The sequence below is a fragment of the Hemiscyllium ocellatum genome, chromosome 4 (genome assembly GCF_020745735.1).
Source record: "Hemiscyllium ocellatum isolate sHemOce1 chromosome 4, sHemOce1.pat.X.cur, whole genome shotgun sequence".
NCBI classification, from domain to species: Eukaryota; Metazoa; Chordata; class Chondrichthyes; order Orectolobiformes; family Hemiscylliidae; genus Hemiscyllium; species Hemiscyllium ocellatum.
The window spans coordinates 107,119,438-107,137,364 of NC_083404.1; the positions used below are offsets into that span (position 1 = coordinate 107,119,438).

Below are 17,927 nucleotides of genomic sequence, written 5' to 3' on the forward strand. Positions count from 1 at the left end.
GTGATGTCATTTCCTGTTCTTTTTCTCAGCAGCTGGTCGATGAGGTCTACCTTGATGTGTTTATTGATGGAGTTCCTTTTGGAATGCCATGCTTCTAGGAATTCTCCTGCATGTCTCTGTTTGGCTTGTCCTAAGATGGATGTGTTGTCCCACTCGAAGTGGTTTCCTTGCTTTTCTGTATGTAAGGATACAAGTGAGAGCAGGTAATGTTGTTTTGTGGCTAGTTGGTGTTCATGTATCCTGGTGGCTAGTTCTCAGCAACAAACCCAAACAAGCAGATAAAACATGTCTAGAAATGCTAACCACTCTCCCCTACATCAAAGACATCTCGGAAATGACTGTCAGACTATTCAGACCCCTTGGTATCATGGTAGCCCACAAGCCCACCAACACAGTAAAACAGCAGCAAATGAACTTGAAAGATCCTATATAGACAAGCAAAATTAATGTCATTCACAAAATACCATACAAGAACTGTAACAAACATTACATTGGACAAACAGGCAGAAAACTAGCCACCAAGATATGTATAAATAGAAAGCAAGAATCATGAACAGTGCTTCCCCTGAGCCCCACTGAAGATGTTACCTAGTAGGGTAACCAAACGTCTGGAAATGAACCTTCCAGCTCGGCAAGCAAACCTACATCCAGAACAAAAAAAGTGTAATACTTGGAGATGAACATCTTGACCATCCATTTGCAGTATATAAGACAAGTGGACAAGTAGGTTTAATTTATCAGTTGCACTGAATTTTCCTTCTGAGAATTCTGGTTGACTCCTCTCTGGTATTTTAAATGCGCTGAAGTGTCAAATGTACTGTTTTTATATCATGTCATTGGTATCTCATTGGCAATATTATGAGGAGGACGGATATCCTGGCATTTTGGCCAATACCTATCTATCATCAACAGCTCAAATAGACCATCTAGCCATTTATGGGCTTGATGTGTCCAACCATGTTTTTCACACATTGGCAGCCAGCTTATTAAAACTATAATAGTATCTAACATTTTTTTAAAAATGGATGGAGATTTGCTTGCTGAGTTGGAAGGTTCGTTTTCAGATGTTTCACCACCATACCAGGTGACATTTTCAGTGAGCCTCCAGAGGATCACTGAAGATGTTACCTAGTATGGTGACAAAACATCTGAAAATGAACCTTCCAGCTCAGCAAGCAAAACCACATCAAGAACCTCAACCTGAGCTACAAATCTTCTCAAAACTCGCTAATGTTTGAAAAATATTTTGTAAAGCATTGGGATTTCGCATCTCATTGAGATAGCATCACATTCAAAATGCTGAAGTATTTTACTTATGAGGGGAAACGTTTTGCCAGTGAATCATGAAAATGGTCACAATATTGTGCTTTAACAGTTGACAATGAGTGCTATCAGGGACACCTCTCCACAAACCAGGTGAAATGCTGTTGAGCTGGAAATTGGAAGTAACAACAAAACATGCCCAAATTACTCAGGAGCTCAGGGAGGAGCTGGAGAGAAAGAGAAATAGAGTTTAAAAAAAAGCTAGATTTTTGGGAGGTGTGGAAATCACATGTAGATTGCCACCCTATGCCTTGTTCTTAATGGATAAAAACAGAAGGTAAATGTGAGATTAGATGCTAACTGGATAAGGAGCCAGATTGCTAAGGGAGAGCGTCCGAGATGGGTATATTACATTCAGGGATTGACAACAGGGATCGAGTGAATTCCTAGTAAAGAATAAAAACAGTAGGAGTATACTCAAGAGGGAAATTGGGGGCAAAAAGGGGGACATGAGATAGCTAGGGCAAATAGATTAAGGAGAATCCAAAGGGATTCTACCATTTCATTAAGGACAAAAGTGGAGAGAGTAGGGCTCCTTAAATAGGAGAAGGCTACCTGTTGTGTGGAACCGTAGGAGATGGGAGGAATACTAAGCAGGTAATTTGCATCAGTGTTTACAGTGGAGAAGGATACAGAAGCTAAAGAACTTGGGGGAATAAATTGTGGCATCTTGAAAAGTTTCCATATTACAGAGGAGGTGGTGCTGGACATCTTAAAATGTATAAAAGAGAATAAATCCCTGGGACCTGATCAGTTGTACCCCAAATCTTTGTGGGAAGCTAGGGAAGTGATTGCTGGGCCCTTTGCTGAAATATATACAGAGGAACTTCGATTATCTGAACGAAGTGGACGGGCAGTATTTGGTTCGGATAATTGATTATTCAGATAACTGATTCAATGCCTCTCCTCTGGGTCTCGGAGTTTTCTGAAGTTTCCTATTTTCTCGCTCTACCCACCTTGCCCCATCTCTGTCTCAGGGTTTGTTTCTGAGCAGACACACACTTGTATGTCAGGGACCTATAGCTTTGCTGTAGCCTCTCCCCGCCACTGTTTCACTTCAATTGACAAAGTGAATACTTGGTATGTCCGCTCTCCCTTCAGAAGACTAGGCAGAAGCATACCATCAACCTCCCTGCCCTGCCCCGCTTTCCGCATGCCCCTAGCGCGCACACACATACACTTATATTTTTGCAGACGTGACGAAGAAGATTGATGAAGGCAGAGTGGTGGATGTGGTTTATATGGACTTCAGATTGGTATTCAACAAGGTTCCTCATGATAGATTGGTTACAAGGTTTGATCACATGAAATACAGGGACAACTAGCCATTTGGATACATAACTAGCTCAAAGGTAGGAGGCAGAGGGTGGAGATGAAGGGTTGTTTTTCAGACTAGAGGTCTGTGACTAGCGGTATGCTCCAAGAATCAGTGTGGGTCCACTGATTTTTGTCATTTATATCAATGAGTTTGATGTGAACAAAAAAGGTATGGTTAGTAGGTTTGCAGATTGGTGTTATTGTGGCCAGCTAAGAAGGTTGTCTCAGATTACAACAAGATCTTGATCAGATAGGCCAATGGACTTAGGAGTGGCAGATCGAGTTTAATTTAGATAAATGTGAGGTGCTTCATTTTGATCAGGCAAATCAGGGCAGGACATATGCACTTAAAGTTAACATTGTGGGGAATGTTGCTGAACAAAGAGATCTTGGAGAGCAGGTGTGTAGTTTGTTGAAAATGGAATCACAGGTAGACAGCACAGTGAAGATGATGTTTGGTACTCTTGCCTTTAATGGTCAGTGCATTGAGTATAGGAGTTGGGAGATCAAGTTGTGGCTGTACAGGACATTCGTTAGGCCACTTTTGGAATATTGCTTTCGATTCTGGTCTCTCAGCTTTAGGAAAGAAGTTGTAAAACTTAAAAGGGTTCAGAAAAGATTTACAAGGATGTTGCCACGGTTGGATGGTTTGAAATATAGGGAGATGCTGAATAGGTTGGGCCTGTTTTCCCTGGAGTGTCAAAGGCTGAGGGGGTAACCTTGTATAGAAATTTGTAAAATCAGGAGAGGCATGGATAAGATGAACAGTCAAGGTCTTTTAGGCAAAAGTGAGGACTGCAGATGCTGGAAACCAGAATTTAGATCAGAGTGGTGCTGGAAAAGCACAGCAGGTCAGGCAGCATCCTAGGAACAGGAAAATCGACATTTCGGGTAAAAGCCCTTCATTAGGAATAGAGTCAAGGTCTTTTCTCCAGGGTAGGGAGTCCAAAAATAGAGGGCATAGGTTTAAGGTGAGAGGGGAAAGATTTAAAAGGGACCTGAGAGGCAACTTTTTCAGTCAGAGGGTGGTGCATGTATGGAATGAGGAAGTGGTGGAGGCTGGTACAATTACTACATTTAAAAGGCATCAGGATGAGTATATATAAAGGAAGGGTTTAGAGGGAAATGGGCCATGTGCTGGCAAAAGTCGCTAGATTAATTTAGTGTATCTGGTCGGCATGGACTAGTTGAAGCTGAAAATGTGTTGCTGGTTAAAGCACAGCAGGTTAGGCAGCATCCAAGGAATAGGAAATTCGACGTTTCAGGCATAAGCCCTTCATCAGGACTAGTTGAACCTAAGGATCTGGATTAATGGTGCTGGAAGAGCACAGCACTTCAGGCAGTAACCGAGGAGCTCTGCTCTTCCAGCACCACTAATCCAGAATCTGGTTTCCAGCATCTGCAGTCATTGATTGTACCTAGTTGAACCTAAGGGCCTGTTTCCGTGCTATACAACTCAATGGCTGTATGACTCCTGCTTTGATCCCCTATGTGGCCAGCGGTAAGTTTCTGCAGACACGGTCTGATGGGCTGGCTATTTCAGGTCTATGCACTAGAGGGCAGCAGGAATTTCTTCCCACACAAAGATGGCTTCCCACAGTGTCTCCATGCTCCTGCAGTAAGATGGCGGCAGGATGTCGTCATCGCTGTGCGCCAGCCGTCGAAAGGAGGACCCGGGTCGCTCGTGGGTTTGTGCTTGGGGGCAAGTTAGTTGTTTCGGTTCTGACCGGCGGCTCGAAGATGATGGGCTCGGCCCGAGGTGGGGTCCGTGGCGGACAGGATCAGTTCACCTGGGAGGAGGTGAAGGCAGATAAACACCGAGAGAATTACCTGGGTAAGGCGCTGAGCTCTGGCGCTGACACAGGGAAGGAAGGGGGGGGGGGGGGGAAGGGTGAGGGCTGACCTTACCCCCCCCCCCACTTCTCCCCCGAAGGTGGGGAGTGGGTGAGTGACACACGCCCACACTCCCTCTCCCCCCCCCCCTCCCAGGGTGAGGAGTGACCGCCCCAGGGTGGGGCTGGAATAATATTTGTGTAAAAGGTGCAGGGAGGTGGTTAACCTCTGAGGGTATGGGTGGGATAGTCCCTAATGATAAGGGGTGGGTGGGTGAGGGAAAGGTAATGTATTCAGCCCAAGGAGGTTAGATTACTCACAGTGTGGAAACAGGCCCTTCGGCCCAACAAGTCCACACTGACCCGCTGAAGCGCTACCCACCCATTCCCCTACATTTACCTCTTTACCCAACACTACAGGCAATTTAGCATCCTGGGCAAAGTGATCTGAAATGATTTCATGTATGCCACATCTTTATTTGTGTCTTGTTCATAACCACATGCAGGAAATTCGCTGATGGCACCTGTTGGGCGATGGCAGAAAGGGAAGGACCTCACCTGGTATGCAAAGGAAAAAAAAGCAGAGGGGACACAGTCTCGCAGTGAAGAGTTGATGGCTGTACGGAGAGCTGAGCAAGAAGCCCTAATGGCAGCACTGTGAGTGGTGAGGATAGCCTGTACCAGCCTGATTGACTCCCTTCTCCTGTGAAGTATTATGATTCTGTGGATAGTGACATTTCTCTTTTGAGCTTCTATAAGGAGAGGGGCAAAGCCATTCAACTGAAGGGGCTGCTCTCCATGTTAAACACACTTGCAAACTAAAGATCTCTTTAGGATGATGCTCCTGATCTCTATTACTTACACTGTTCTGAATATCCACCTATTAAGTCATTGGTGAAGAGGGTGGAGGGAGAAAGTGGTGAGAGCCCTGTAATAGCACAACTTGTATTTATGTAATACTGCTTGTGTAATTATAATATTCCAAATACTTCATAGCGTTATACTTGGATCACTGTTGATAATGTCAAAGTTGAGGCAAATCCACAACATGGTTTTAAAAGTAGATTTTAGGCAGTTTAGAGAAGAAGAGAGCTGGAGGGTTTGTGCTAAAGAGATATGAGGGAAGTCAGTGCTTGGGTTCAAAATGCTAAAAGTACAGCTAACTACATTGGGGCAAAAGAGCATGAGGAGGAGGAGAAATCTAGCGCTAGAGCAGGGAAGAGGATTTCAACATGTGGATAGGAGTTTTAAAATTTTCATTTTAGAAAACCACTTTTTTGATGCAATGTTTTGTTTGATTAGTACGTTACACTGAATTTTTCAGCAGCTGTCATTGATTTCCTTCCTGTCTTACTGAATTAGATTTGAGCCCAGACTACTTGGTATCAAGCTGGTGACCGATAATTCCTCCATCCAATAACTGTTTGCTAATGAGTAAATAAATCTGTGTATGTGGTCTGCTTTACATGTATGTCTCCCGTGTTGGAAGATTCATGAAAGGTGAGACAAATCTCACTGTGTTGTTCTGTGGACCCGTTTATCGGTATTGGTTTTCTTGCACATCAGGACCAAGCCAATCCATCCTGTCAGAACATAAGAAATAGGAACAGCCTTATTATTTAATAGGGTCGTGCTGATCTGATGCTCGGCACATCCACTCTCCTGTCCTTTCCCCAAACTCTTGATTCCTTTACTGATCAGGAACCTATCTCTTGCAGCCTTAAATATACACAAGCATAGTGCTTTGTGGCAAGGAGTTTGAACAACTCTCAACTTTGAGAGAAGAAATTGCTCCTTAAATCAGCACCCCTTTATTCTGAGACTATGTCCTCTGCCCTAGACTCTCCCTTGAAGGCAAACATCCTCTCAGCATTTAACTTGTCAAGCCCATGAAGTAACCGTATGTTTCAATAAAGTCACCTCTCATTCTTCTAAATTCCAATGAGTGGTACTCCGACCTGCTTAGTCTTTACTCAAGACAATTTCTTCATGCTGAGGATCATCCTAGTGAACCTTCTCTGAGCTGCCCCCAATAAAATAATATTTTTCCTTAAATAAGGGGACCAAAACTGCTGTCAGTCCTCCAGATGTGGTCTTACCAGCACAATTGGAGTAGGACTGCCCTACACATACCATTAGCCACCTTGATTACCTGCTGATCCCCTGTGTTAGTTCTGTTTTGTGCACAAGTATGCCCATATATGTCCCTTTATGTTGCAGATTTCTTTTCATTTAAATAATAATCTATTCTTTTGTTTGCCTTTCCAAACTGAACAACTCCACATTTTCCCACCCTGCACTCCATTTGCTAGCCTTGTGCCCACTTACCAAATCTATTAATATCTCTCTGTAAACTGCTTGTATCTCCCTTGCAAACTGCCTTTCTACCTAGTTTGGTGTGTTCTGAACACTTGGCTACTATACGTTTGCTTCCCCCCTCCAAGTCATTAATATATTATTGTAAACAGTTGTGGTCCCTGCACTGATACCTGTGGAGCCCCACTGATCGCAGATCGCCAATCTGAAAAAGGTTGCTATTTCTTGCCCATTAGCCAAATCTCTCTCCATGCTAATATACTACCTCTAACACTGTGGGCTCTTACCTTTGTGACTGAAGTTTTTGTGAGGTACTTTGTCAAACGCTTTCTGGAAGTCCAAATACAATGCGTCTTCTGGTTTCCCCTCTCGCCACTTGAAAAGCTCGAATGAATTAGTCAGACAAAATGCTGACTGTGCTTGAATAGGTTAGGATTTTTGAAGTGTTCTGCTAGTTGTTCCTTAATAATTGATTCCAAAACTTTTCCAATAATAGATGTTAGGATAATTGGCCTATAGTTGCCTGCTTTTTGCCTCTCTCCCTTTTTGAATGGGGGTGTCACATTAGCAATTTTCCAATCCTCTGGTTCTTCAGAATTCAAGGATTTTTGGAAAATTACAACCAATGCATCCATTATTTCTCAGCTATCTCTCTTAAGATCCTACAGTACAAGCTTTCGGGGCCAGTGGACTCATCTGCCTTTAGCTCCATTGGTTTGTCTGGTACTGCTTATAGAACATTACAGCGCAGTACAGGCCCTTCGACCCTCGATGTTGCACCGCCCTGTCATACTAATCTGAAGCCCATCCCACCTACACTATTCCATGTACGTCCATTTTCCTGTCCAATGACGACTTAAATGTACTTAAACTTGGCGAATCTATTCCCGATGCAGACAAAGCATTCCATACCCTTACTACTCTCTGAGTAATGAAACTACCTCTGACATCTGTCTTATACTTATCTCCCCTCACTTTAAAGTTGTGTCCCCTCATGTTTGCCTTCCCATACTTGCAAAAAGGCTCCACCCTATCTAACCCTCTGATTACCTTGTATGTCTCTATTAAGTCACCTCTCAATCATCTTCTCTCTAATGAGAACAGCCTTAAGGCCCTCAGCCTTTCCTCGTAAGACATTCCTTCCATATCAGGCAACATCCTAGTAAATCTCCTCTGCACCCTTTCCAAAGCTTCCACATCCTCCTTATAATGTAGTGACCTGAACTGTACACAATACTACAAATGTGGCCATATTAGAGCTTTGTACGGCTGCAGCATAACCTCCTGGTTCCAGAACTCAATCCCTCTATTAATAAAGGCCAAAACACTGTATGCCTTCTTAACAACCCTGTCAATCTGGCTGGCAACTTTCAGGGATCTGTGTACATGGACACGGAGATCTCTCTGCTCATCTGCACTCCCAAGAATCTTACCATTAGCCCAGTACTTTGCATTCAGATTACTCCGACCAAAGTGTATCACCTCACACTTGTCCACATTATACTCCATTTGCCACCCTTCAGCCCAGCTCTGCATCCTATGTATTCTTTATTGATGGTACTTAATTCCTATACTGTATTCCTCAGTATCAATGGAGGATTTGAAGTATCCTCCACCATAAAGACTGATGCAAGATATCTGTTTAACTCCCCTACCATTTTCTTGTTTCCCAAAATTGTCTCCCAAATTCATTCTCTGAGATACTTATGTTCACTTTGACCTCTGATTCTTTTTTATATATTTGTAGAAGCATTTAGATTAGATTCTTTACAGTATGGAAACCGGCCCTTCGGCCTAACAAGTCCACACCGACCCTCTGAAGAGTAAACCACCCAGTCCCATTTCCCTCTCACTAATGCACCTAACTCTAAGGGCAATTTAACATGGCCAATTCACCTAACTTGCATGTCTTTAGACTGTGGGAGGAAACTGGAGTTCCCGGAGGAAACCCACACAGACACAGGGAGAATGTGCAAACTCCACACAGACAGTCATTTGAGGCTGTTATTGTCAGTTTTTATATTCCTTGCTAGTTTGCTATCATAGTTTATTTCCTCTCTCTTTATTGTCCTTTTCGTCCTCCTTTGCTGGATTCTGAATTTATCGCAGTCTTTGGGACTAGCACTGACCTTTCCTCTGCCCAGTTCACTTTAGCTAACACTCTCCTTATTTCATTGTAATTCCTTTTATTTAGGTTAACTACAGCTGTTTCTAATCCAAGTTTCTCTCACTTGAACTGAATATTAAAATTCTATCGTTTTATGCTCGCTATTTCCAAGGAGATAGAGTCATAAAGATGTACGGCATAGAAACAGACCTTTCAGTCCAACCTGTCCATGCCGACCAGATATCCCAACCCAATCTAGTCCCACCTGCCAGCACCCGACCATATCCCTCCAATCCTTTCTATTCATGTGCACATCAAGATGCCTTTTAAATGTTGCAATTGTACTTGCCTTCACCACTTCCTCTGGCAGCTCATTCCATACACGTGCCACCCTCTGTGTGAAAAAGTTGTGCCTTAGGTCTCTTTTATATCTTTCCCCTCTCACCCTAAACCTATGCCCTCTAGTTCTGGACTTCCCACCACAGGGAAAAGACTTTGACCATTTATCCTATCCATGCCCCTCGTAATTTTGTAAACCTCTATAAGGTCACCCCTTAGCCTCCGATGCTCCGGGGAAAACAGCCCCAGCCTATTCAGTCTCTCCCAAAAGTGCAATTCCTCCAATTCTGTCAACATCCTTGTAAATCTTTTCTAAACCCTTTCAAGTTTCATAACATCGTTCCGATAGGAAGGAGACCAGAATTGCACGCAATATTCCAACAGTGGCCTAACCAATGTCCTGTATAGCCACAGCAAGAACTCCCAACTCCTGTACTCAATACTCAATAAAGGAAAACATACCAAACGCTGACTTCACTATCCTATCTACCTGCAACTCCACTTTCAAGGAGCTATGAACCTGCACTCCAAGGTCTCTTTGTTCAGCAACACTCCCTAGGACCTTACCATTAAGTGTATAAGTCCTGCTAACATTTGCCTTCCCAAAATGCAGCACGTCGCATTTATCTGAATTAAACTCCATACTCTGATAATTTATTAAACCAGCCTCGTTACCCATTACCATATTTTAACCCAGTGACAATGAATGAAAACTAATATATTTCCAAATCAAAGTGATTGGGAGAACTTGGAGATATTGACTGCCATTGTCCTTCCAGACAGTAGGAGTCATTGATTTTGGAAGGTGCTGTTGTAGGAGCCTTAGTGAGTCACCTCTGTGCATCTTGTAGTTGGTACTTACTGTTGCCACTGTGGTGAGGTGGGGAGGTGGGGGGGTGGGGGGAGCAGCTCGCCTGAGGTGATAGTGCCGTATATACAATGTAATTCTGTGTAGAGCTATAGAACACAATGACATAAATGTGACAGTGGGCTTTGGTCTCCAAAATGTCGAATGTTGGTCATGGACTAGAAAGAGACCAGAATGAGTTTAAAGTTGAAAGAAAAATACTATTGGATCTTCCTGTTTCGCAGTCCCACTATAAATCTCCCAACTTGAAGAGTAAATCCCCAAGTTATGTGGCAGTCTGTTCAAATAGCTTTCTATCAAACCATTGCTGTGGCTGATTGGTTAATGTACTAGCAGCTAAGTGAGTATCTAGCAATGACCAATATCCTTTTCCTGGTCAATAAAAATAATAATAGACAACATCATTGGAACATAACCTTTCACTAGTCATAAACTTGGCATATGCATGTTAACTTTAAATTTTGTATAGATTGCTAGGATGAACAGACATCAAATAGTGATAAATAGTGATTTATGCAAATATTTATTTACTTTTTCCACAAAGCATTTTTTACTAATGAGTGTATGTGCCCAAAACAATATCACTGAGGTCATAACTGTGCCCAGCTGGTTAGTCATACTGGGCGTCACTGGCTTAAACATTCCACAGTTCCTTGAAGTCTTATTAGGCTAATCATGGAAGTGTTTTTAGTGAAGCAAGAGTATTTTTTGAAATACAAAGTTAGAAGTTCAACTCTAATTCAGGAATGAGCTGCCAGAGGATGTGGTGGAGGCTGGTACAATTGCAACATTTAAGAGGCATTTGGATGGGTATATGAATAGGAAGGGTTTGGAGGGATATGGGACAGATGCTGGCAGGTGGGACTAGATTGGGTTGGGATATCTGGTTGGCATGGACGGGTTGGACCGAAGGGTCTGTTTCCATGCTGTACATCTCTGATTCTATTAAAGAGTGCAGGAGGGCATGTCAGAGGCATCACCAGGTATTTGTAAAAATGAGTTGTTGATGTTTTTAAGTTACAAACCAAGACTACTTGCACATCATACAGTGGAAGCAGCATTTGATAGACAAGGTGACCTTCATTTCACAACCCTTAGATCGGATCATAGTTATGTGGTCTTGCCATATTCAGTTGTGAATGGTGGTTGATGGTTAAACAACTAACCAGAGCAGGAAGTTCCTCAGATTTCCCCATCCTTGATTATCACTCTATTAGCTTACTCTTGATCATGAACAACATGATGGGAAAGTCATCAACAGTGTTTACTCAGCAAAATCTTGCTTACTGATTTTTCCATTTGGGTTTTACGATGACCACTCAGCTCCTGACATTATAGCCTTCATTGAAACATTGATGAAAGACATGAACTGAGAGGCAACAGGAGAATGCCCACACTAGGTGTTATTATCATTAGACTGTTAGTCCAGAAACCCATTTGGGGACCTAGACTTAAATAAATTGCAATCAAGAGTCTGATTACCAAGATTGTTGGGAAAAACCCATCTGGTTTACTAATGTTCTTCGGGGAAGGAAGTCTGCTGTCTTATGTGGTCTGGCCTACGTGTCACTCTGGACTCATTCCAACATGGTTGACTTTCAATTGCCCTCTGGGTAATTAGTGTTAGACAATAAATATTAGCCTGGCCAAGGATGTTCACACCCTGTGATTTAAAAAAAACTTGAAATGAATGGAGCATTTGATTGAGTGTGAGCCCTAACACATTTTGAAGTTGGTGGGAATCAAGGTAAAATGTCTCTACTGATTGAAGTCCTATCAAATATAAAGGAATATTGCAGAACATTGTCCTGTGTAACTCCAGTAGTGCCCTGGGTCAGAATTGGGGGATATTTGCTGATGATTGTACCATGTTTCGTTTGGGGCGGCACGGTGGCACAGCAGTTAGCACTGCTGCCTCACAGTGCCAGAGACCTGGGTTCAATTCCAGACTCAGGCTTCCAGAATTCCAGACTGTGTGGAGTTTGCACATTCTCTCCGTGTCTGCGTGGGTTTCCTCCGGGTGCTCCGGTTTCCTCCCACAGTCCAAAAATGTGCAGGTTAGGTGAATTGGCCATGCTAAATTGCCCGTAGTATTAGGTGAAGGGGTAAAGGTAGGGATATGGGTGGGTTGCGCCTCGGCGGGTCGGTGTGGACTTGTTGGACCGAAGGGCCTGTTTCCACACTGTAAGTAATCTAAGTAATATACAACTCCTCATGTACTGAAGCAGTTTGGGTTCAAATGGCTGAGGATCTGGACTCCATTCAGGCTTAAACTGATGGATAGTGAGCAAAATTCATTTTATACAAGTGCAGGCAATTGCTATCTCCAATAAGACGAATGTTAACTATCCTGTTTTGATATTCAGATTAGCATTGTTGAATTCCCTGTCATCATCCTTTGGGTTACCATTGATTGCAAACTAGCTTCATAAATATTGTGGCTAAAGGAGCAGGTCAGAAGACTGAGGTTTTGTGGTGAATAACTCAACTCCTATTAATGTCATTTCACCATTTACAAGACCAGTCAGGAATGTCACTTGCTTAGATGAGTACAGCACCAACAAAACCAGCACAAAGTGGTCTGTTTGATCAGATCCCTGTCCATCACCTTTTAAATGTTCACCCCCTCCACCTCAGTGGCAGCATGTGCATCATCTACAAGATTTGTTGCACCAACTCGCCCAAACTTCTTCCCCAGCACCTTCTGAAAATGTAATGTTTACCAATTGTAATGAGAAAGGCAGTAGTGAATACTACGACACTCATATTCCCTGCCAGGTCACTGACTTGGAAATGGATTGTTATTTCTTGATCAGCGCTGGGTTAAAAACTCGAGAGCTCCCTTAAAATGGCACTGAGTGCAGTGCTTTTGAAAGCTGCTCATCAGCATCTTCTTAGTGGCAATTGGCTCAGGCCATAAACACTAGCATCATCTGTGATGCTGAAATTCCATGAATAAATTCAGAAAATAAATTCACAATGAGAAAATTGGATCTCGCTCACAACATGAACCAATTATGTGTACCCTAGTTTTCCATGAAGGTGATGGAGGTCATCTTGAGGTAGTAATGAGGGAGATTTGCCCAGCAGCAAACCTGGGCTATATTTGCTGTTAGAAGATTTTTTGAGATAGAGTGGATGAAACGTTATTGTTTATCTAATCCACGCTGCAGCTAACTTGGGAGTGTTTGGTCGTGTAGAATGGACAATGTGATGTCTTCAATCTGGATGATGGAACAATGTGGAATGAACTTTACCTTTTAAACTCATTCTTGCTCCATTCAACATGGGAGGACATGGTGGAGTGGTGTAAATGAATTATTACCCTGTAACCAACTTGTGGTTAATCAGCCTTGGGAGCATTTAAGTGAAATCATTGGGAAGATGTTCCATTGACAGTTATCAATCACTAGAAAGTAATGAAGTACTTATTTTTCTCTTGATAGAGGATACAAGAATCCCAAAAGGAAACCCACCGGAATAACAAAAGAAGTAAGTAATGAGTGAAGTCCAGTAAAATGAATGGAAATTGTACAATAGTAGGTTTGTGATTCTCTGTGATATACTGCATTTTGTATATCACCCATTATTGTACAGTACTCTGCAAGTGATCCATTGTAAGGTTCACTGCACTCTGATATATCACAGAGCATCAAACACTCACTCCACAAGAGATCTTAGAACATATAACAAATACAGTGCAGTACAGGCCCTTCAGCCCTCGCTGTTGCATCGACCTGTGGATCTATTCCATTCTTGTTCATATGCCTATCCAGTGACCATTTAAGTGCCCTGAAAATTGGTGAGTCTAGTGTTGCAGGCAATGCATTCCATGCCCCCACTACTATGAGTAAAGAAACTGCCTCTGACATCTGTCCTATATCTGTTACCCCTCAATTTAAAGCTATATTCCCTTGTGCTAGCCATCACCATTCAAGGAAAAAGGTTCTCACTGTCCAACCTATCAAACCCTCTGATTGACTTAATTGAGACATAGAATACTCTCAACTTTCATCTCTGTAACGAAAGCAGCCTCAGGTCCCTCGATCTTCCCTCCATAACAGGCAACATCCTTGTAAATCTCCTCTGAACCTTTTACAAAACTTCCACATCCTTCCTATGATGCGGTGACCAGAACTGTACATGGTACTCCAAATGTTGCCGCTCCAGAGTTTTGTACAGCTGCAGCATGATCTCATGGTTCTGAAACTCTGTCACTCTACCAATAAAAGCTAACACACCGTATGCCTTCTTAACAACCCCATCAACTGGGTGGCAACTTTCAAGGATCTATGCACCTGGACACCGAGATCTCTCTGTTCATCTTCACTAGCAAGAATCTTAACATTAGCCCAGTACTCTGCATTCCTGTTGCTCCTTCCAAAGTGAATCACCTCACATCTTTCCGCATTGGACTCCATTTGCCACCTCTCAGCCCAGCTCTGCAGCTTATCTATGTGTCTCTGTAACTTGCAACATCCTTCGTCACTATCCACAGCTCTACCGACGTTAGTGTCATCTGCAAATTTACTAACCCATCGTTCTATGCTCTCATCCAGGTCATTTTTCTAAATGACAAATAACAGTGGACTCAAAATAGATCCTTGTGATACACCACTGGTAACTGAACTCCAGGATGAATATTTCCCATTAACCACCACCCTCTGCCTTTCAGCTAGCCAATTTCTGATCCAAACCACTAAGTCACTCTCAATCCCATGCCTTCGTATTTTGTGCAATAGCCTACCGTGGGGAACCTTATCAAATGCCTTACTGAAATCCATATACACCAAATCAACCACTTTACCCTTATCCACCTGTTTGGTCACCTTCTCAAAGAACTCAATAAATTCTGTGAGGCATGACCTACCCTTCATAGAACTGTGTTGACTATCCCTAATCAACTTATTTCTTTCTAGATGATTATAAATCCTATCTCTTATAACCCTTTCCAACACTTTACCCACAACCAAAGTAAAACTCACTGGTCTATAATTACCAGGGTTGCCCTGACTCTCCTCCTTGAACACGGAAACAACATTTGCTATCCTCCAGTCTTCTGGCACTATTCCTGTCGACAATGATGACATAAAGATCAAAGCCAAATGTTCGGCAATCTCCTTCCTGGCTTCCCAGAGAATCCTGGGATAAGTCCCATCAGGCTCAGAGGACTTACCTATTTTTACAATTTCCAGAATTGCTAACACCTCCTTGTGCACTGCAATCCCATCTACTCTGGTAGCCAGTATTATCCTCAACATATCTTTCTAGTGTGAATACTGATGAAAAGTATTCATTTAGCGCTTCCCCATCTCCTATGACTTCGTACACAACTTCCCACTACTATCCTTGGTTGGTCCTAATCTTACTCTCGTCATTCTTTTATTTCTGATATACCTGTAGAAAGCCTTGGGGTTTTCCTTGATCCTATCTGCCAATGACTTCTCATGTCCCCTCCTAGCTGCTCTTTGCTCTCTTTAGATCTTCCCTGGCTATTTTTTTTGAACAAGGCTGTTTCTCACTGAAAAATGAGCTCTCAGTGCTGCATGTTTGGCTTTAACAACAAAGGAAATGTTTATTACTCACAAGTGAAGACTCTGAATGAATACTCAGATGTAAAATTTAGACTCTCAAACTGGATGCAATGTTCAATTCGTATTATTATGCATGTGTACAAAGAATGAACATTCAGCCATCTGACATTTTACAAAGGTTCAAATGAGCACATTTTAAGTATTTCTTATTATCAGTTACAATTAACAGCATAATTAACACCGGGTTTCTAGCAAGGTGACAATTGTGTACAATCGACTCATTTTGTGAGTTGCATTAGGGAGAAACAGCTAAGAATATGTATCAAAATCAATTTGCTGGAAAAACCCAGCACGTATGGCAGCATCTGTGGACAGAAAGTAATTATATTTCAGGTCCAGTGACCCCCCCGCCCCCCAAAGAAATATTTTAGTAAAGAATGTGTTTGTTTTGCAGGAAAGGTTTATGCAGGTGAGTGGTTGTTGTTTGGAGCTATCTGGCTGTGTGATGGTTACCTCCTTCATTTTGAATTGGACTATCCTCTGCCATGTTTGTGCTGTTGGCATGCCTGGGATTAACTCTTCCCCACTCTCGCCCATTCTCTTTGCCCAAAGTGTAGAATATGGGGTTACTTTGAGTAGTGTCAGTTTTAGTATTTGTAAATTTTTAACGGAGCTCTTTGCAGTGCTTAGAACTGCTGCTTGAAAGAGCAGGGACCCGGGTTCGATTCCACCCTTGGTCGGCTGTCTGTGTGGAATTTGCACGCTCTCCCCATGTCTGTGTGGGTTTCTTCCTGGTGCTCCAGTTTCTTTCCACAGTCTAAACATGCACAGGTTAGGTAGATTGGCCATGCTAAATGGATATATGGATTGGCCATGAGAAAAGCAGGGTTATGGGTTAGATAGGACAGTGGGTCTGGGTGAGATGCTCTTCAGAGGGTCAATATGGATTCAATGAACCGAACAGCCTGCTTCCACACTGCAGGGATTCTATGAAAATAATTTTGGCTCTCTTCTAAGGCTGTGATTGCCCATGTATGTTTTGGCACCCTTACTGCTAGTCCTACCTGATCCTCCAAAGCTAAATTCTGCACTGTCATAAGCGATGAAAATCAAAATAGAATAAGTAAAGGTATTTAGCAAAAAAGACAAATTTAAATTTTTCAGAACATACTGTAAAATACAATCTTAATTATACCAACAGTATTTGTCAGAAAGGATTCCTGTCTGTATCAAATCTATAATTTAACTGTGACTTCAATTCCCTTATCTTGAGAATCTGATCTCTTTTTTTTCTTGAGTTTTCATATAACTGAACTTAGTTTTTCTCTGCTTCAAATAACCTCTTCAGGGTTTTAACTGAAACAGTTCTTGTCTGGAACTTTAACTTAAACGTCTTTCACTGAGGAGCACATTTCTTCACAGTTTTAAACTATCTTCCTCCTTTTGAAGCAACTATTTTACATGCATTTTCATCCAAGACTTTTGATATTCGAGAAACTGAAACTAAAAGCTTTTCCAAGCTATGGGTGTTACCCATGCTTTAAACAATTCCAGAACCTTCGACCCAAAGCCTAATGCACTACACCCTGTGCTTGTAAAACTCCTCCAAAGTAAACAAATTCCTATTAGCCTCTAGGAATGATCCCTGTCATATTATTTTTAAAAATAAATCGTCATGGCAACAGGTATTTTTAATTAATTCAGTACGTTTCTCTGTCTCACATCCACACACGCATGCTATTAGTTAAGCATTTAGAATAAATTAAGATTCATATAAATCTCTCACCTTGCATTATAGTCACTGATATACTGCACTATGTTATCCTCGGTGATATACTGTACCCGTGTGATGGCATCTGTTTAATATGTTACATATTGATGTGTGAGAAACTGGCGTCCTTTTCCTTGGCAACAAATTATGTGAATGTTTGAAAGAGGTCCTTGAGCATGAAGGATCCAGACAGGATTGAAAATCAGACAGAGTAAAGGTAAGTAGCAAAGGAGTCAATGTTAAATATGAAGAAAATCTTTCTTGGGCAGCAAGTGATGAGAATCTGGCGGACATTGACTGAATGTGTGATGGAAATGAATTTGGTCGAGGCGTTCAAAAGGGAGTTGGATAAAGGGTGAATGAACTATTTGATGAAGATTGAAGAGTGACGCTAGCTGAGTTGTAGAAAAGCAGTATGGACCAAATAGCCTCTTTCTGTACTAGAGCCATTCTATGATTATATAATTCTGAGTGGCGAGGTATCTGTCATTATCTGAATATTATCTCTCCAAAAATTTAT

The 17,927-nt window shown here is 42.1% G+C and overlaps 1 protein-coding gene across 1 annotated transcript in view; it reads left to right on the top strand.

Moving 5' to 3' along the window:
* Positions 1-4,301: 4,301 nt before the first annotated feature.
* c4h1orf35 (chromosome 4 C1orf35 homolog) overlaps positions 4,302-17,927 on the top strand; it is a 33,345-nt gene continuing 19,719 nt past the window's right edge. The window contains exons 1-3 of the mRNA XM_060824448.1: positions 4,302-4,474; positions 4,979-5,129; positions 13,549-13,594. Coding sequence (XP_060680431.1) covers positions 4,381-4,474; positions 4,979-5,129; positions 13,549-13,594 — 291 coding nt within the window. The 5' untranslated portion in view covers positions 4,302-4,380. The remainder of the gene's footprint in view (positions 4,475-4,978; positions 5,130-13,548; positions 13,595-17,927) is intronic.